The 16634-nt window shown below is 57.7% G+C and overlaps 1 protein-coding gene across 1 annotated transcript in view; it reads right to left on the bottom strand.

Moving 5' to 3' along the window:
- Positions 1-1385: 1385 nt before the first annotated feature.
- Positions 1386-16634, bottom strand: part of GLIS1 (GLIS family zinc finger 1) — a 220820-nt gene continuing 205571 nt past the window's right edge. The window contains exons 6-10 of the mRNA XM_028106841.2: positions 14659-14791; positions 9987-10143; positions 5037-5215; positions 4248-4415; positions 1386-1819 (exon numbers count right to left, since the gene is read on the bottom strand). Coding sequence (XP_027962642.2) covers positions 1662-1819; positions 4248-4415; positions 5037-5215; positions 9987-10143; positions 14659-14791 — 795 coding nt within the window. The 3' untranslated portion in view covers positions 1386-1661. The remainder of the gene's footprint in view (positions 1820-4247; positions 4416-5036; positions 5216-9986; positions 10144-14658; positions 14792-16634) is intronic.

The following is a 16634-nucleotide window of genomic DNA, read 5'->3' as shown; positions in this document are numbered from 1 at the left end:
GTGACCGCCACAGTGTGGGGGGGCCCACGTGGCTGCAGCTGGGGTCTTAAGTGAGGACAGAGCCCGCCCAGGGACCCTTGCTCTCCCCCTCCCTTCCCATGCGGGGCTCCTCACTGGCTGGAGCCAGCTGGGAGCCAGAGGGAAGGGAACCCAGGCACAGTCCCGACAGGTCGGCCCTGGACACAGAGCAGCACACACGGGCTCCCTAGGTTGTAGGGAGAGACTGGGCATGTACACAGGTGGCAGCCTTAGTTCTGTCACCACTTGGCTGGGTGGCTTCTCTGAACCCTGAACCTCTCTATAAAGAAGGGATTGGGGGGCACCTGGGTGGTGTAGTTGGTTAAGCGTCCGACTCTTGGTTTTGGCTCAGGTCCTGATCTTGGGATTGTGGGATCGAGTCCTGCGTCGGGCTCCATGCTTGGTGTGGAGTCTAAGACTCTCTCTGCCCCTCCCCGACCCTGCGCTCTCTAAAATAAATAACCATTAAAAAAACAGAAGAAGAAGAAGAAGAAGAAGGGATTGACTAGATCTTTCCATCTTGCTTTGCCTCCCTGCCCCAGCCATGTGGGACAAAGAGGCGTTCCTTTGAGCTGGGCTTGAATCCTGACTGCTCTGCCTCACCTAAAGGGGGACCGGAGGCTCCTCCACAGAGCCGCCCGAGGAGAGCCCGGCACACAGTAGGTCTGCAGTACACGCGACTTCCCTTAATTCATTTCACTTCGGCAATGCTGAGGTAGGAATTTTCCTGGAGGACTTTTTTTTTTGACCAGATGACCTTCACGGTGACATGGTGAGATGCAGGACACTGTCCAGGCCATCTGCCCAGGTCTGGATGATGGGGAGGGAGCCGGGCAGGGGAGGACAGCAACCCTGAGGGAGCCTCGGTGCCCTCAGAACTGGTTTCCTTCTCCCCTCCCAGAGGCCTTGGGGTGGGATGGGGATCTGTGTCCCAGGGACGCTGTCTGTAGCCTGACGCCCGCCTTCGGGAGGCTCTGTCTCCAAAAGGCCTGCCCTGCAGCCCCACGGCCTTCCCTGTTGACCTGAAGCCAGCGCCAGCCTGGAAGCCTGTTCTTCTACCGGCTGCGAAGTCCGTGCAGAGAGCAACGGTCTAGGCCAGGCGATTTGGGTTCCAGTGTGAGCCCGAGCCTTGGTCGGCTCACCTGCCTTGCGCCCCGGTCCTGGGACCAGCAGGCAGTGCGGGCCATGTGAGGCGGGCCCCCCTCCCCGCACCTCCCAGGCCCCCTGCCCCGGCTCCCTTGCACACCCCTCCACCGTACTGCTGGTCTCGACACCGGCTCGCGGGCAGAACCAGGCCCCCACATCTCGTTTCCAGTTTTTAATGTTTTTCTTGTAAAAACCCAAAATATAAAACTGGAAGGGGAATGGAAAACAAGTTCTGTACATTTTATATACACGAGGTCTGTGATTTCAAAACCATTGGGGAGAGAAAAGGAAAACACAGTCAGGGGAACGTCGCAGGTCACGGGTCCTGATGGGCACGTCCGAACAGGGGATCGTCCCTGGCCAGTGCAGGCCACCCCGAGTCTGTGGGGAGCTGGGGCCTGGTGGCTCAGGCTGGGTGCACGGAGGGTGGTGACGGACGGCTAGCGGGCAAGGTAGTGCCTGCGGTGGAGGGGGGCAGGTGCGGCCGGGGCCTTCCTTCAGGTGTCCGTGTAGATGGACGGGATGTGACTCAGGCAGTGGTCAAAGGGCCCGTTGGGGAAGAAGCTGCAGTCCTCGGGGCCACTGGACACCATGTCTTCGGGTGGCTGTGGTGGCAGTGCTGTGGGGCAGGGGGCTTCGGCCAGGGCCTCGTAGCCTGTGGGTACGGTGGGGAACAGGGGTCGGGCTGGAGAACGCAGGGGCTCTGCCTCATTATCTTTTCCCAGCCCCCTGACCCCATCCTCCTGCCCAGGGTCCCTTCTCATGGTTGTCCCTCCGGCTGGGCCTGCCCTGAGACTCTGCTCTTCCAGAGAGGGGTGACGGTGGGTGGGAGGAGGCGCTCTAGGCCTTGCACGCCCCTTAAGGGGCCCAGGGCAGCTGGACAGATGGCGGGCTTGGGGCAGTCCGTCGCCCATTGCTTCCCCAAGGGAGAGGTGGGCTATCACAGTTCTTGCCCTCGGGGGCTGGTCCCCTCCTGGCAGAGGGAACCCAGCCCATCCCCACCCTTTCAGGTTCCTTCACCCAACCAGACACAAGAAACCCAAAGAAGGAGATGAGCACTCACTGGGCTCTTACTGAGGGTTCTTGAAGCCATCTCACTTAAGCTTCTCAACAATCCTGTGAGGTGGGAAGTCATTATCCCATTTTATAGCTGAGAAGGCAGGCTCAGAGAGGCCACGACACTTGCCTAAGGTCACTTGCTTGTAAGTGGGGGAACTGGGATTTGAACCCAGATCCATCTGGCCCCAAGACACCTGGTTCTTCCACAGGACATGCTGTCTCTGGGTGGGGTCACTGCTCAAAGGCCTTCAACATGGAGGGTCTTATCCAGTCCCTGCCCTAAGGGCTCTGTCCCTGAGCTGCTGTCACAAATTTCTGTAGCCTAAGACAGGCAGGCCTCAGTCTTTCCATCTGTGCAGTGGGATTAAGCCAACTACTCCTGAGGCCCCACAGCCCCACCCTGTCAGTTTGGATCAATCCTGCACATCTGTGCTCAGCTTGGCAGAAGGTGTAGGCAGCTTCACGGGTCCTGGAATGGGCCCTGAACGCTGGGCTGCCACCCAGATAGCAGGGGAGGAAGGGGGCCAGAAGAATCCACTACGCTGGTGTGGGGGCATGGAAGCTGCCTCTTGCCTGTCCGAGTTATTTATTCCTGCCGCTAAACCCAGAAATCCCGCCATGGGCCGGATGGAGCAGGGGGAGGATGAGGTGGGGGGAGAGCCAGCAGTGCTGGGAATGGCTGGCCAGTTCTCATCACACACCGACCCGCGTGTGTGCAAACAGGAAACCCGCACCCCCGCCCGCACGCACCCTGGGATGGGTTACACGTCTGCTGACGATGCACGGATGTGACCCGCCGCCATCCACAGACACACTCACAGCACGCTCGAATGCAGTCTGTGCACACAGGAGTCGTGGGATGGGCACAGGGAAACACAGTGTGCGTACAGGTGGGAATACGGGGGTAGGGAGCATGCGCGTGTGTACACAGGGCATGAACATAGGCCCAAGTGTGATGTCTGCACACGTGTGAGACATGAGCACCTGTGCCCTGTGCGCTCTTTAAATACCCAGGGGGGCTTGCACTGCTTGGAGCCCACTTGTGCGGGCCTTAAATCACACACAGGCACCACAGACGTGCACCACAAATGTGTGAAGAAAGAAGACATACACAGACGTGAGAGCATGTGTGCGGGCATGAACCCATGGACCCGCGTGCAGATAGATCCAAGGTTTCTGCATCTCATCACCTGTGGCCTCGTGGTTGTCCCTATGTCCTTAATCTTCTACCCCCAGCTGCACACCCCCAGAGCTGCCCAAGGGGCCTCTGGCACAGGGTCTCAGGCTCTCCTTTGTCTGGGGCCCCCATCCTGCCCCAGGCCTCGTAGCTTCCCCCTGACGTGGGCCTGGAGACTGACTTGGGGTGGGGTGTGGCTTGGGTTACTCCGGGAGGGTCCGGCCCCACCCCTCTGATGCCCCTGCTCTGATCAGCACCAGCCCTGCTGGTCTGAGCCCTTCCACCCTGGCCCTGTCACTGCCTTTCTCCCCCGCGGCAGGGGCATTACTTGTGGAAGGCCCAGGGCCCTGGAGGGGACACGGATGCCCCACAAGGGACAAGCACAACCTCTAGGCTCCGTCCTTTCCTAGTAGTGTGGCCGCTCCAGTCTCATTTTATCTGTTGAATAAAGATCCGTACTTGTCTCTTTCTCTGCTGTTTCCCCACGGTCTACAACTGTGCCTGGCACACAGTAGGTGCTCAGTAAATAGTTAAAGTGAAACATCAACTAGACTGCAAGCTCTCAAGTCTGATTCTTCTCTGTCTTCAGAAACCTGCCAGAGAGCAGACACGTATCAGCCTTGTGACGATGTGGAAGCAACACTGACTTTGGAGGCAGGCAGGATGTCAATGCCAATTCTGTGGGGTCCTGGGACCTCTGTGAGCCTCAATTTCTCCTTCTGTCAAGTGGCGATGACTCTACCTCTTTCGGCCGTCCCAGGGCTTCAGGACAATGTGCATAAGCACCCAGCACAGGGTTGGGCCATGGTAGGTGGTCAGGGAAGGGAGGCATGCAGGTGGGGCTTACCAGTGGCAGGTAAAGGTGCGCTGAGGCCGTGGTACCCATTGGGCCGCAGGGGGTTGAAACCGTGGGCTTCCCCGGCCAGACCGTCCCCACCGGCTGTGGGCTCAGCCGTCCGGTAGCAGTCGCCATAGGGGAAACAATTCTGGATGGAGTGGAAAGTGCCCTGGTACCCTGCAGAGGGAGGCAGCATCAGGGGCTGCATTAGCAAAGGAAGAGAGCCGGGGGCCAAGAGGGGACTGTCCCTGCTGCGCTCTTCAGCCTCCCACATCATCCTGTCTAGCCATGCTGGGTGTGAGGGAGAGAAGAGGGCTCCAGTGGGGAGAAGGTGCCAGGGGTCCCGGGCCCCTTTCCCAGCTCTCTGCCTGCCACGGGGGGCGGGGAGGGTAAGGTGGCCTCACGTGGTGGCACCTGACTTGAGTCATCTGTGGCTGATGCAGTGCTCTGAGGGAAGGGACTGTCGGTCCTCCATCCCCACCTCCTGGGATGCCTGCTCACTCACCTCCCTCCAAGCAGCAGGCCGTTCCCACCCCCTGCCAGCGCCAACGCTGTTCCCTTCAATGCCTTGTCAATGGGACAAACTCTTCCTCACCCCTCCAATGGAATTTCCTCCAGGAAGTGCCCCGGACGAGGCATGTTGGGTCACCTGACTCCTGGCTGACCACCGTGGCCCTCAGCGCCCTCCCTCATTCTGATGACCCACTGTCTCCCCCAGGTCAGTGCCCCGTTCCCCCCGGGCACCCCGAGCAGGAGTCAGTGGGTGTCTGTGGAGAGAGGCCCCCGGCCAGAGCTTACCTTGTGGACTGGGCAGAGGTGGGGGTGGAGGGCTCTGGAAAGGCGGGTAGGGTGGCTTGCTGGGGAGTGTGGGGAAGGGCTGGCCCCCCGGAGAATGGCTCTGAGAGGATGGTGGCAGTGGTGGTGGCCCGAGCCCCTTCAGTGGGCTGACCATAGGGGAGAGGAGGCCGGGTCCCAACCTGGAGAGAACAGAGACAGTCATCAGCAGGATAGGCTCTGGGGGCTGTGGGGGCCAGAGGCATGGCTGCTGCTGTTTGCTTCCCTCCAGCCATGCTGAGCTCACTACCTGATCTGCTCTTAAGACAGTGCAGTTAGAAGAGCAAGCTTTTACTACAGATTATGTTCAAACTGGAATTAAATTTGAAAGTCCTCCAAGCTTGACAGTCCAAAGGAATCAGTAAAGAAGAGCTTCTATCTGGTATTTAGGACTGGCAATCGGCAAGGCACACTGGTTATCAGCATGACCTTTGGAGTCGACAGAACCGTCTTTTAATCCCCATCTGCTCTCACTGGCTGCATGACTTCGGGCAAGATGCTTAATGTCTCTGAGCCCTGCATTGCCCCCAGGGTGGCTGTGTTCTCCAGCTGGTACACTGGGACTCTCGTGACCTGGGCGAAGTATCAGCACCCCCCGCCCCGCCCCCCCGCTGGATTGTCCTGCTCTGTCTGCGCTTGCGCTCTGGCCACCTGGAGGACAAGCCCAGGAAGAGCTGCGCTGAACCCCCGGCAGCTCCGGAGCAGAACACTAACAGTCACCACCTGCTGAGCCCCGCCTCCTCTCAGGCCCGTGAGAGAAGTCCTTGTTTCCGCCTCACAGATCAAAACACCAAGGTTCAGAAACGTGGCTCGCCAAGTTAGTCCTGGCCACACAGCACTGACCTCACAGGTTAGGATGAGGGTAAAATTAAATAAATCAAAGTGGACAAAGCACCCAATATGATGTCAGATGTATTCTTAGCCACTCCGTGAGTCATCATCGTTATTATAAAGACGCAGGGAAAGAAAACTAGCAGATAGTTCTGATGTCTAAGTTGGGCTTTCTTCCCCTGCACAGTGTGCTTTCAGAGATCTTTTGTCTCCATCCCTTCACTTGCATACATCCTGTGATGGGGGGGCTCACCACCTCCCTTCATACAGAGCCTGAGGTGGTGCAGGCCTGAGCCTGTGTTTCTGGAAGCTCACAATCTGGAATGAGGCCGAAGCAGCTGAGAGCTGTGCCGTCACCCTGAACGCAGCTGAGCCCGTGCGGGTCATCTAATTGGACTGCACGTCACTGCAGCCCAGGTTCCTTCCTCATGCTGCCACCTACGCCTCTGGGGTCTGCTCACAGGAACAAACCTGGCCCTGGGGTCAGATGGACTTGGGGGCTCTGGGGATCAGGCTGAAGGCTCATTGCCTGTAAAGCCCTTATGTGCATTGCAGAAAGAGGCAGGGGGAGCTCAGAGTGTCCACTCTCTTATTTGCCTTTGTAGGTCTGTTGGACGATCCACATTAAAATATAGTACAAATTCAATGTCACAGCTAAAGTGATCTTTTCAGGCCAGGAATACTACCCTTGCCTACCCTCTAAAACATGAGGCGTTAAGGGGACAGATCAGTGCCTTTCTCTGAGGGAAGCAAGACTATCCTGAAACAGAGAAAGATTTGGGGAGAGGCCAGTGGGCCCTACGTCTGTAGCTCTGCTGGGTGCCCCCATCTGCTCCCTCCAGCTTGGGCACCCTCTGCTGCACTGCCGTCATTCAATGTCTGGAACCCCACCACTGTGAGTGCACTGCAGGCAGACACGGAGGCCTCTGTGCTGGGGCCCTGGTCCCCAGCCCAACATCTCGCACACGCAGCCTCAAGTTAATGAACTGAATTCATTAAGGCTCCACGACTTCTCATTATCATCCTCAGGATTATTTTTAGGCTTCTCTCACAGGGCCATCAAATTGGGGGTGTGTGTGTGGCTGTGTATAAGCCGTGTGTCCTCACAGCCACCTCTCTGGCTGAGGCTGGGCTGCGGTGGCCAGAAGGGTGGATCCTCCTCCTTCAGGCCTACTGCGTGATGCCCGCCTGCCTTATGCCCACCCCACGCCGTTCTTCCCTGACTTCCGGTCGGTGCCCTCCCCTGGGAGCTCCTGCGGGAGGGCCAGGCCTCACCTCTCAGGGGCTCCGTGCTCAGCCCTGGGCCTGGCACACAGCAAACAGCTGATAAATGCTAACAAACGGGTTTCTGAATCGCTCAGCTACAAAACCCAGAGATTAACAGCGCTGCAGAATTAAGGAGAACCAGATCTGAAGGCGGAAAAAAAAACATGCATTCTCAAAGTTTGTTTTTCCTGTCTCAAACCTGCCATAAATTCACATTTGCCACCTTCACAGCCAGTGAAATTAAACAGAACACGACTCTCTCGGCAGCAGACATGAAGGCTGAGGTTACGCTGCTCTACCTGAACTCTTTAAAAGGAAAAAAGAGCATCTGGAGCTCCTCTTCTGAGTCATGCAAATGATTCCTAAATCAAATATTTTTGCTTCAATTGGCACCTATAAAAATTAATATAAAACCTCACTGGCTTGGCACACTGAGGGCTTCATACCTCGTATGGGGCTAGGGAAAAAAACCGCCCTTTCGGCGTCTTCCCTGAGCCAGGGTAAATAAATTTGGTCATGAAGTCAGGCCCTCTTAGCATATTTTTGAGTGAATCAGATAATTCTGTCAAGCTATTTAAACGTCCCAGCAAACCACCGGGGAGCCGCGAGTGGCCTTCCCTGTTGACTTTGGCAGGAAGGGGAGGCTGAAGGCCTTTCCTCCCCGCCTTGCCTCTCTTCTGAGGGGCTGAAAAAAGAGACCCGTTCAAGCTGGGCCTGGGCCTGGTGTCAGGCTTGAGGGCTCTCCTCTCTCGCAGCCCAGCCGACGGAGCCTGGGCGCCTGGCCGGTTGGGAGGACTCAAGCCCTCGCTCCCACAGACACGGGCGGTTGGACGGCGGGCTGGGCCGTCCTGGTCTTGTCATCACTCTGCCTCTCGCTGCAGGAATTCCTGACGGGCCCTTATGCAGGCGGCAGGCAGGTGATGAATGAGGCAGAGCAGAGTGCGCAGGCCTGAGCGGGGAAAGGCCTCTGTGGTTTATTTTAGTTTGGTTGGAGATATTTGGGGACTGGCTGGTGAGTGAGCAGGTGGCTTGAGCCGGTGGGTGGGTGGGTGGGTGGGGGTCCTGGGGCTCGGTGTCTGTGGAACCTGCCCCAGATGACACGTACAGTACCAGGCATGTGTATGTCAGGCATGGCTGACCCTCACCACCTTCCTAGAGGAGGACATCTTAATACCCATTTTACAGAGGAGGAAACTGAGGCTCAGGGAGGCCTGGTTCTCTGGGTCCCCTTTTGCACCCTATCAGGCTGCTTCTTCATGGCTCTCCACCCGCTCACCAGTCTTCCCCTGCTCCATGAACAGCACTTCTGCCTCCCCAGGGGCTCATCCCTGGTGGCTCCCCCTCTCCCCGCCCAGCCAGCGTTTCCTCGAGGCCCACTGATTCTCTGTCACTAATGCCCCCTGGTGGCCCTCCTCCCCACCCACCAGCCCTGGCTCAGGCTGCCACCCACCCACATTCGATGCTGCCCCTGGCAACCAGCCCCATGCGGCGAGCCACGCCATCCTCCCCAAACTGACCACATCACCACTTGGCACCCTTCAGATACAGTCCCGCCACAGGCCGGGTGATCTGGCCCCGGCAACCTCCTTCCTGAGCTCACCTCAAAGGAAGGTGCCTGTTCCCCAGAACACGCCGAGCTCTCACCACACCTACATTCTCACTGCTCCTATCCCTCCACTCAGTCAACTGCTACTTAACTGTGGAGGCTTGGCCTAGCATCACCTCCAGGAAGCCTTCCCTGCATTGTCCCCCATCGCACTGGGTTCTCCTCTGGGCTCCTACAGCCCCTTCTGCTGCTTCCCTCAGAGCCCTTGTCCTGCAGTGTCAATCCCTGCAGGTCTATGTCCCCTCCTTACGGTGAGCTTCTCCAGGGCTGGGGTCATCGGTGGCTCCAGCACGGGGTCCAGGGCCCGCCCACACCAGGGGCTCAATAACTGGATGCTGAATGAACGGATGAGTGAGTGGCAGAAGGAGCCTAGTTAGGAGCCCTGGACAATAGATTTGGTGATGAAGCCAGGCTGGCCCCAGGCACAGGCAGGCCAAAGCCAAGGCTAAGGCTGTGGCCTTGGGGAGGAAGGGCAGAAGAGGTGGAAGGTACTGAGGCCAGGCTTTGGGGGACAAGTTTGATCAAGTCCTGCTAGCGATAAGTGAAAGTGGCGGGGAGGGCAGGCCGTGAGGCTGTGTGACCGCCCTCTGCCCATTTGCAAGGAAAACAGACTTTGGCAGCACCAGGGGCCAGCAATTAGCACATTTACCATTTCCAGCCAATTAAGTGGCCACAATGGGAACCACACTGAATACAGGAAGAGGCCACTCCTGCTTTCAGTGATCCTGCACGAGGGGTCCCTGGACAGTCCCCGAAGGCAGGGCAGTGACCACAGCTGCCGCGGCCAGAAGCGGGGGTGAGGGCCAGATGAGCACCCCTGGAGTGGGCAGTGGGCGGTCTGCTCACCAAACACACAGTATGAGCCAAAGAGAAGCCAGAGTGAGGCCCCCGAGGGCGCCTGGCATGGCGGTCCAGGGTGCGGGACGTGGCACGGCGCCTTCCGAGGCCGCCCTCACGGCGGAGGAGGACACGAGGCGAGGCGTCAGCAAGTCCAGGTGCAACACCCTCTACCTGGTGCGTGGCTGCGAGGTGCCAAAGAAGCTGTGCACGGGAGGTGTTCGGTACAGGGTACGGTACACAGCAAGTGCTGCATAAATGCCCACTGTTTGCATTATCAGTGACAACCGCGAATTGTGCAGGACGCCTGCCCTCACCTGCCTCCCGTGCAGGTGCCTGCTTGCTGTCCCAGAGGACCAGCCTGCTGTACGTACCCGTCCCTGGTGCTCTCAGCCGTGGGCAGAGGGGACAGATGGTGGTGGGAACTGGTGCTGGCGTCCAGGGGGTGGTGCCTGGAAGGGACCTCGTGCATGGGGGGCAGGATGCCCGATGCGAGCCCGTTATGGGGGGTGATGGAGCCAGGATACACGCCTGCAGGGAAGCAAACAAATACCACTGGGCTTGGGCCACGCCCTAGAGGTGGTTGTGAACAACCCAGGAGCTGTGTGCCTATTGGCAGAAAGAGACACACACGGAGGAAAACCAGCGGGGTCATATTAACAGGAGGTCGGGGCCCAAACAAGGGGAGGACGGCCCCGCTCTGCTGTTCATGCCCTGGCTGCAGGGCTGTGGGGGCTGAGGCTACCCTGAAAGCAGAGGTGGACTGACAAGGGGCTGTCAGAGGCATCAGCTGGTCAGGCTGTGTGTGTGTGTGTGTGTGTGTGTGTGTGCGTGCATTTGTGTGTGTGTGTGTGTGTGTGTGCATTTCTTTAGGGTGGGGGCTTGTATGGAGCATGCTGCCTCAAGTCTCTGGGGCTGTTCCGTGTAGCCCCAGAAGCAGACAGGGATCCTGGAATGGAGAACAGCTTGAGAGAGACTCAGGGCTTGGCCATACTCCTCACACGCAGAGCTGCTCTAGGGTAACGGGCTGCCTTTGGAGGAAATGAACTACCCGCCCCCAGAGACGTGCAAACACAGCCTGGATGTCCACTGTGAGGGGTCCCAAGGACAGAATGATTGTGCTAGCTGGATGGCAGGCCGGCCCAGGAGACCTATGAGAAGGGATGCCGCAAACGGTCATATAGGCGGTACACGACACAAGGGTCCCGATGGAGGAGAGGAGGCAGCCATACTCTCATCTACGATTCCAAACCTCTAGGAGACGCCTGCAGGGTGATACCACCTTCTATCACTTTTACTCCCAAGGGTCTTACCCTTGTTAAGAAGACAGGTGGAGGATCAATCAAATGGGGGACATGAGGTCATAGTCAGGTGTTGCTCCAGGGGCCTAAGTGAGGGTCTGGGAGCAGTTACTGAGGCCAGTGCTTCCCAAATGCCTTCACCAAGGAACCCTAATTAGAGGGGAGAACAGACCCCAACTCTGGGACTAGAGCCTGAGAGGGACACAGCAGGGGTGGCAAGTTTTTCTCCATTTTATCTGAAAAAAAAAATGGGGCCAATTTTGTTCCCCTTTTAAAATCTGGCCACACTTATTTGAGTTTTAATAGAAATTGCCATCATTTTGCTAGAAATTAAGTCATCCAGTTGATGGCCCAGGACGACTCTGCAGACCTGGCGACCACACCCAGAGCTCTGATGCAGGGCTCACACTGATTAGGGCTAGCCTGGGTCAGCTGCTACTGTTTGCACAGCACCCCGGTCATCGTGGGTTCAGACCCAATGCTCTTTACCATGAGGACCATCTGAGCACACAGCACACTCTTTCCATGGATGGAGTCAAGAAGGAACTTTGACTTTCTCCGGTGGCTGGGGTTCCAAGGCTAGCCCATCCATGGTTGGGTTGCCAGCCAGGTTGCCCCCTTTCGTCCAGGCCTGCAACTCAGGAAGCTACTACCAGGAACTGAGTAGGGCCAGGGCAGGGATGGCAAGCTCCAAGCCTGGAGCGAATCAAGCCTCCCAAGTGATATGAAAAGAAAGTCCCTTTAAAGCCAGGCCCAGGAACTGACCTGGGGCTCCAGCTCAGGCTATGTCCCAAATCGTCCACGTAGGGGCCTATGGTCCAGGCTTCACTGTGGGCTGGCTGTGAGACCCCGGGATTCTGCATGGGCTCTTGGGGGCCCTCTGCCTCTCAGCTCCAGTCCTTACCCTTCCCATCTTGGGAACCTCTGCTCCTACGGGCAGCCCCGACCATCCATCCACCACGTCCCTCACCACACATCCCTCCCCAGCTTGGTCAGGAAGGCACCAGAAGGGGCTTCTGGGGACAGAGCGTGGCTCGGTGCTGCTCATGCCTTGCTCCTCTCACCACTCTCCTGGGCGCCTCTTCACCTGCCATCTTGAACCAATTTGGGGGCCTGACAGCTAGGAAGGCCTAGAATCCCGATAAATCCTGCTCTCTCTCCCTCAGCCTTGCTGATCTTGTGCTTCTCATACCCCCACTGCCCATTGTATTACCCTGGGTCTGCTAAAGGAGCCTGCCAGATAAGCTCCTGAGGGTTTCCTGGGAAGAGAGCTGGCCCTTCCTGATGAGAGACAAGCTCTTGGGACTTTCCTATCGTTAGACAACGAACATTTGATGTCACCCTGGCGAGCTCCTCTCTCTCCCTCAGCCCTCTGTTCTGGAATCCTCTGTCCTAACACGCCTAGAACCTGCCCTGTCTTCCCCTGCCTCTGCCCACCTTCCCTTGTCCAGCCCGGTGCAGAGAGATGCATGGTGGGCTAGGTGTGCTGAGCGTGTGGACAGACAGCGATGGTGATGAGGGTGTCACTGCGTCGTGAGGGGTGGCGGGAGGGGGACGCCATGGAGCCTGCTGGCCTCTCCCCAGAATGCACCATTGGAAGCTATAAATCAGCGGTATCAATCATTAGCCACGAGTGCTTGACTTCTGGCCCTAACATCTGTTCCTAACTGCGCCTCAGGCATTTGCTTTGTGGCCTACGGAAGAATGTGGCAGCTGATGCGCAGAGAGGTCCAGAACTTCTGGGTCTGCCTGGCTGGTCCTGGTCTCCCCGCGGTGCTGGAAGCAGCTTGAGGACAGGGACCAGCACAGGGCCAGGTACACAGCAGGTGCCAGGATGGTGAGGCGCAGCATCAAGAGCAGGGAGGCAGCAGACTATCGGATTAAGGGCACGGCCTGTGGCCACACGCCCCAGGTTCAAGTCTGGCCTCTGCCATTTAATGGCTGTGGAGCCTCAGCAAAATGGTACTTAACCTCTCGAGGACTCCATTTCCTCATCTGGAAAAGAAAGAGCATAGTAGCATGTACTTTTTGAGGCTGCCGTGAGGATTCTGTTAACACGTACACGTACAGTCCCTAGAATGGCTCCTGGCACACATTCCGTAACAGTTGGCCATGCGTTATTACGAGATGGGTGAGTCAACAGTTACTCTTCTCATTCACCACGAGCAACAACAACAATAAGGATAAAATTATCTGGCACACTGGGTTTATAGAAGCGATCACATCGCAATCACATTTGTTGTCACAGCAGGTCTGGGGGAGAAACCGAGGCTTGAGGCAGGGAAGACACCACTTGCTCGCTATCAGGGCAGGCCTAATGCCCCTCCCATCCCTGATGCTGCCTCAGTGACTCGGCTTCTCATCTGCAGCACAGGCTCATGGGGACTGAATGAGAGGATGTTCGTTTAGTGACCAGCCCGTGCAGGTGCTCAAGAGATGGCTATTGCGGGTCTGGCCCTTCTCCCTGGGATAGGCCCTGGCCTCGTGTCTGCGAGAACAGACGTCCAGCCTGGATCTGCTGCTGACCTCTCCACATGACCTTGGGTCAGTCCCCCTCCTACCCAATCCTGAGTCCTCCCAGGGTAAAAATGATGAGGCTGGGCTGCAGGGCCCTCTGCCCCAGGGCAGCCACTGCTAACCAGTCACAGCCCTCTTCCCTGCTGGGCCTCGGAATCCTCAACACATCCCTTATCCCTGGGGTCTCTTCTTGCCTGCTATTTTAGCAACTCTGACCTGGTGAGAAGCAGCCTATGGAAGAGGGTGTGATCCCTGCTCCATAGACCCATCCTCCTGGGGTGTCCTTGCCCTTGTGCACCTTTGTGAGCACAGATCCCTGTGAAGGGCGACCCAGAGAAAGCGTAAACACCTTCCCTTCCTGAGGCTGTTTGGTAAGGGCTTTGACATAGTTTTAAATCTGCTACTTCAACACTGAGGGGAAAGTACTAAAAATTAGAAAATAAAAAATGTTTAAAATGGTTAGAGTAATTCAAGAAATCCCAGAGGGTGGGAAGAGCTTTCTGCTCTGATACTGCGGTTTCTCTGGGGGGAGTGGAGGGCAGAGCACCAGTCTTGTCAGCGGGAATCCCCCCTCAGGCCACACCGCCAGCCACTCAGCAAGGGCTTCCTGCTGGGGCCCAAGACTCGCGCAGCTGCCAGGGAGGACAGGCAGGCCACCTCAGTTGGACCAGAGGCTCTGCGTGTCCGGCTGGATGGGCCTGCAGCATCCCAGGGGTCGAGGGGCTCCATGTCTGGGCCGCAGAGTTTAAGAAGCTGGAAGGATTATGGCCAAGGGGCCCACCCTCTCCGAGCCTCGGTTTTCTCCTCTGAAGCCGGTTGTTGTGGTGTGGAGCCCTGGTGGGACACATGCGACTTCAGCTTGAGGCCTGGGCCTGAACCCTGACGTGCGGCCTGGAAGGCCTGGAAGGAAGTGCAGGAGCCACCTCAGTAAAGGGCTGGGGTGAGGAGGCCGGCAAGGCGTATACAGTGGCTTGGAGATGAGAGGGAGCATGAGATGTTCAGGGAACTGGGTTTGATATGCCAAGGTTGGGGTGGGCCTGGCCCCGTGAGGCCTCGAAGACCAGGCTGAAAGGAGCCTGGGCTTCCTCCTGTGGGCAATGGAGCCACAGAAGAGGGTGAAGGAATGTATGCCAGAGGAGTGGGTGCCCATGTGGCCCCTGGGAGCCCACAGAGCATCGCTGTCTTCCTGCAGGGCCGTGCCCCTGGCCCTGCCTCCCTGCACGCGTACCTGGGAGCAGCTCCTGGCCCAGGGTGCGGCCCCCCTTCCTGTCGCTGGCGGCCAGCTGTGTGGACCCATGGAGCTGCTGCAGGGCCAAACACTCGGTCAGGACGTCGGCCTCGGGGTCAGGGCCTGCGTGCAGCTGAGGAGCAAGCAGAGGGAGAGAGGGTGTCTGTGCGAGACCACCTGCCCACCGGCAACCCTCTGTTTAGGGGACAGGGCAGGAAGGATGGTGGCTCCAGAGTAAGACCCTTCATCTCACTGCACCTCAGCTTCCCCATCTGTAAAATGGAGCTAGTTGTATACACTGGGTTAGTTCAGGGCTGAGAGGCAGATGCTAACGTAAGAGTGAACAGGCAAAGATTTTAACAGGGGAAGTGTGTGCACGAGAGAAAACCAGAGCTGGGCAGGCTGGGAGAGCCGTCAGCGGGAGTTACAAGTCTGACCCAGAGTGAAGGAGGGAGGGAAGGAAGTTGGTGGAAGCATCCTAGACTAGGAGTCCTCAGGGGGCTGTGCTGTGTTGGGAGGACAGGGGTTCCCGTATCTCCTGGGCAGGGGTCTTGTCTCAGTACCCCAGCAGGGCCTGCCACACTCAGTTCTTGGCTGGAGTAGCCTGCAGGAGGCACAGCCTCCCATGCACGGGCCCAGATAGGCGTCCAAGTACAGCAACTGGGGCCTCCCCCAAGTAGCCACTGTGTGGCCCATTCTCGTGGCTGCCACAGTGAACTCATGTGGGTAAAGTAACATACAGGGGGTACACAGGAAGTGTCTTTCCTTCCTTCCCCCTTTCTCCCACTCCTTCTTTCTTCCTGACACAGGCATAGTGGAAACAGTCTAGGGCTAGAGAGAGAAGACCTGGGTTCAAATTCCAACCCATCTCTTCTCACTCCCTGTGTGACACTGGACAAGTAACTCAACCTCTCTGGCCCTCCCCGGCCTGTAACAAGCAATGACAATCGCCCCCCACCTCAGGCTGCTGTGTGGAGTAAGGGGGGGAACAGGTACGAATGAGCTTGTTGAAGGTACTGGCTGACCCCAGCTGGCTGAGTCCCACACGGTCATGTGACAGTGGGCACGCTGGATCTATATATGGACTTGAGGTCATTGGCTGAGAGCAAGCCTGGGCTGGCAAATCTTTGGCCAATAACCCTCAGCTGTCTTAAAGGCAGACTTGAGCTCCATATCCCCAAAATTCTTCACCTCCCCAGACAGGCCAGATGGAGACAGGGCATGGCTGGTTGAGGCCCTTGGGACGTGGGGTGATGAGGCACGCCTGCACCTGGATGGGGAGGGCCCCCTCTCCCAGGGAAATCCCAAAGCCTGACTATCAGAGCGCCAAAGAGTGACCTGTCCAGACTCCCGTTTTACCTAGGACAAAACCGGCCCAGAGAAGGCGAGAGCCTTGTTCCATGTTACACAGCAGCTGAGAGTCAGCACCCAGGCTTTTCCCACCCTCCCAGGCCAGAGGGCCAGCACCCAGGCTTGGGGATGGCATGCCCAGCCTCCCGACAGACCCTCAGCTCCCTGCCCCAGCAGCTGCTTTCCATGTAAATTCAGTTTCTGGCAAAAGAAGGTCAAGGCATGTTCTTGCCGACCGCAATGTCGATCGGATTAGGAGCAGCAGGAGAGGAGAATTAAGGAAGAAAAGCATTTCTAATTCTCTCTGAAACGTAGCAGGGCTGCCAAGGAGCTGTCATAATACAAGGGTCGCTTTACCCAGAAAGATACATCATCCCCGATGGCTCCTAATGGATGCTTATGGTTGGGAAGTTTGCAGATCTGCGGCCTCAGGTCCCTGGGGATCAGTGCGAGCCAAGCACAGGGCCTGGGAAAACCGGGGCGGGATTCTGGTCCTCGGGCACCAGTCTGCTCGGGATAGAAGCCTCCTTGGCATGGAGCCTGAGCCATTCCCCTTCCCTGCTCAGGCCCTTCAACCTGAGAGCAGTGGCGAGAGCTCAGGCCCTGGGGACAGGCCGGTCTGGGGT

The sequence above is a fragment of the Eumetopias jubatus genome, unplaced genomic scaffold (genome assembly GCF_037043125.1).
Source record: "Eumetopias jubatus isolate StellerSeaLion01/CBP00866 unplaced genomic scaffold, mEumJub1_p1.0 scaffold_4, whole genome shotgun sequence".
NCBI classification, from domain to species: domain Eukaryota; kingdom Metazoa; phylum Chordata; class Mammalia; order Carnivora; family Otariidae; genus Eumetopias; species Eumetopias jubatus.
Note: the sequence above shows the minus strand (reverse complement) of the source record. Positions and strands in the feature narration are given on the sequence as shown.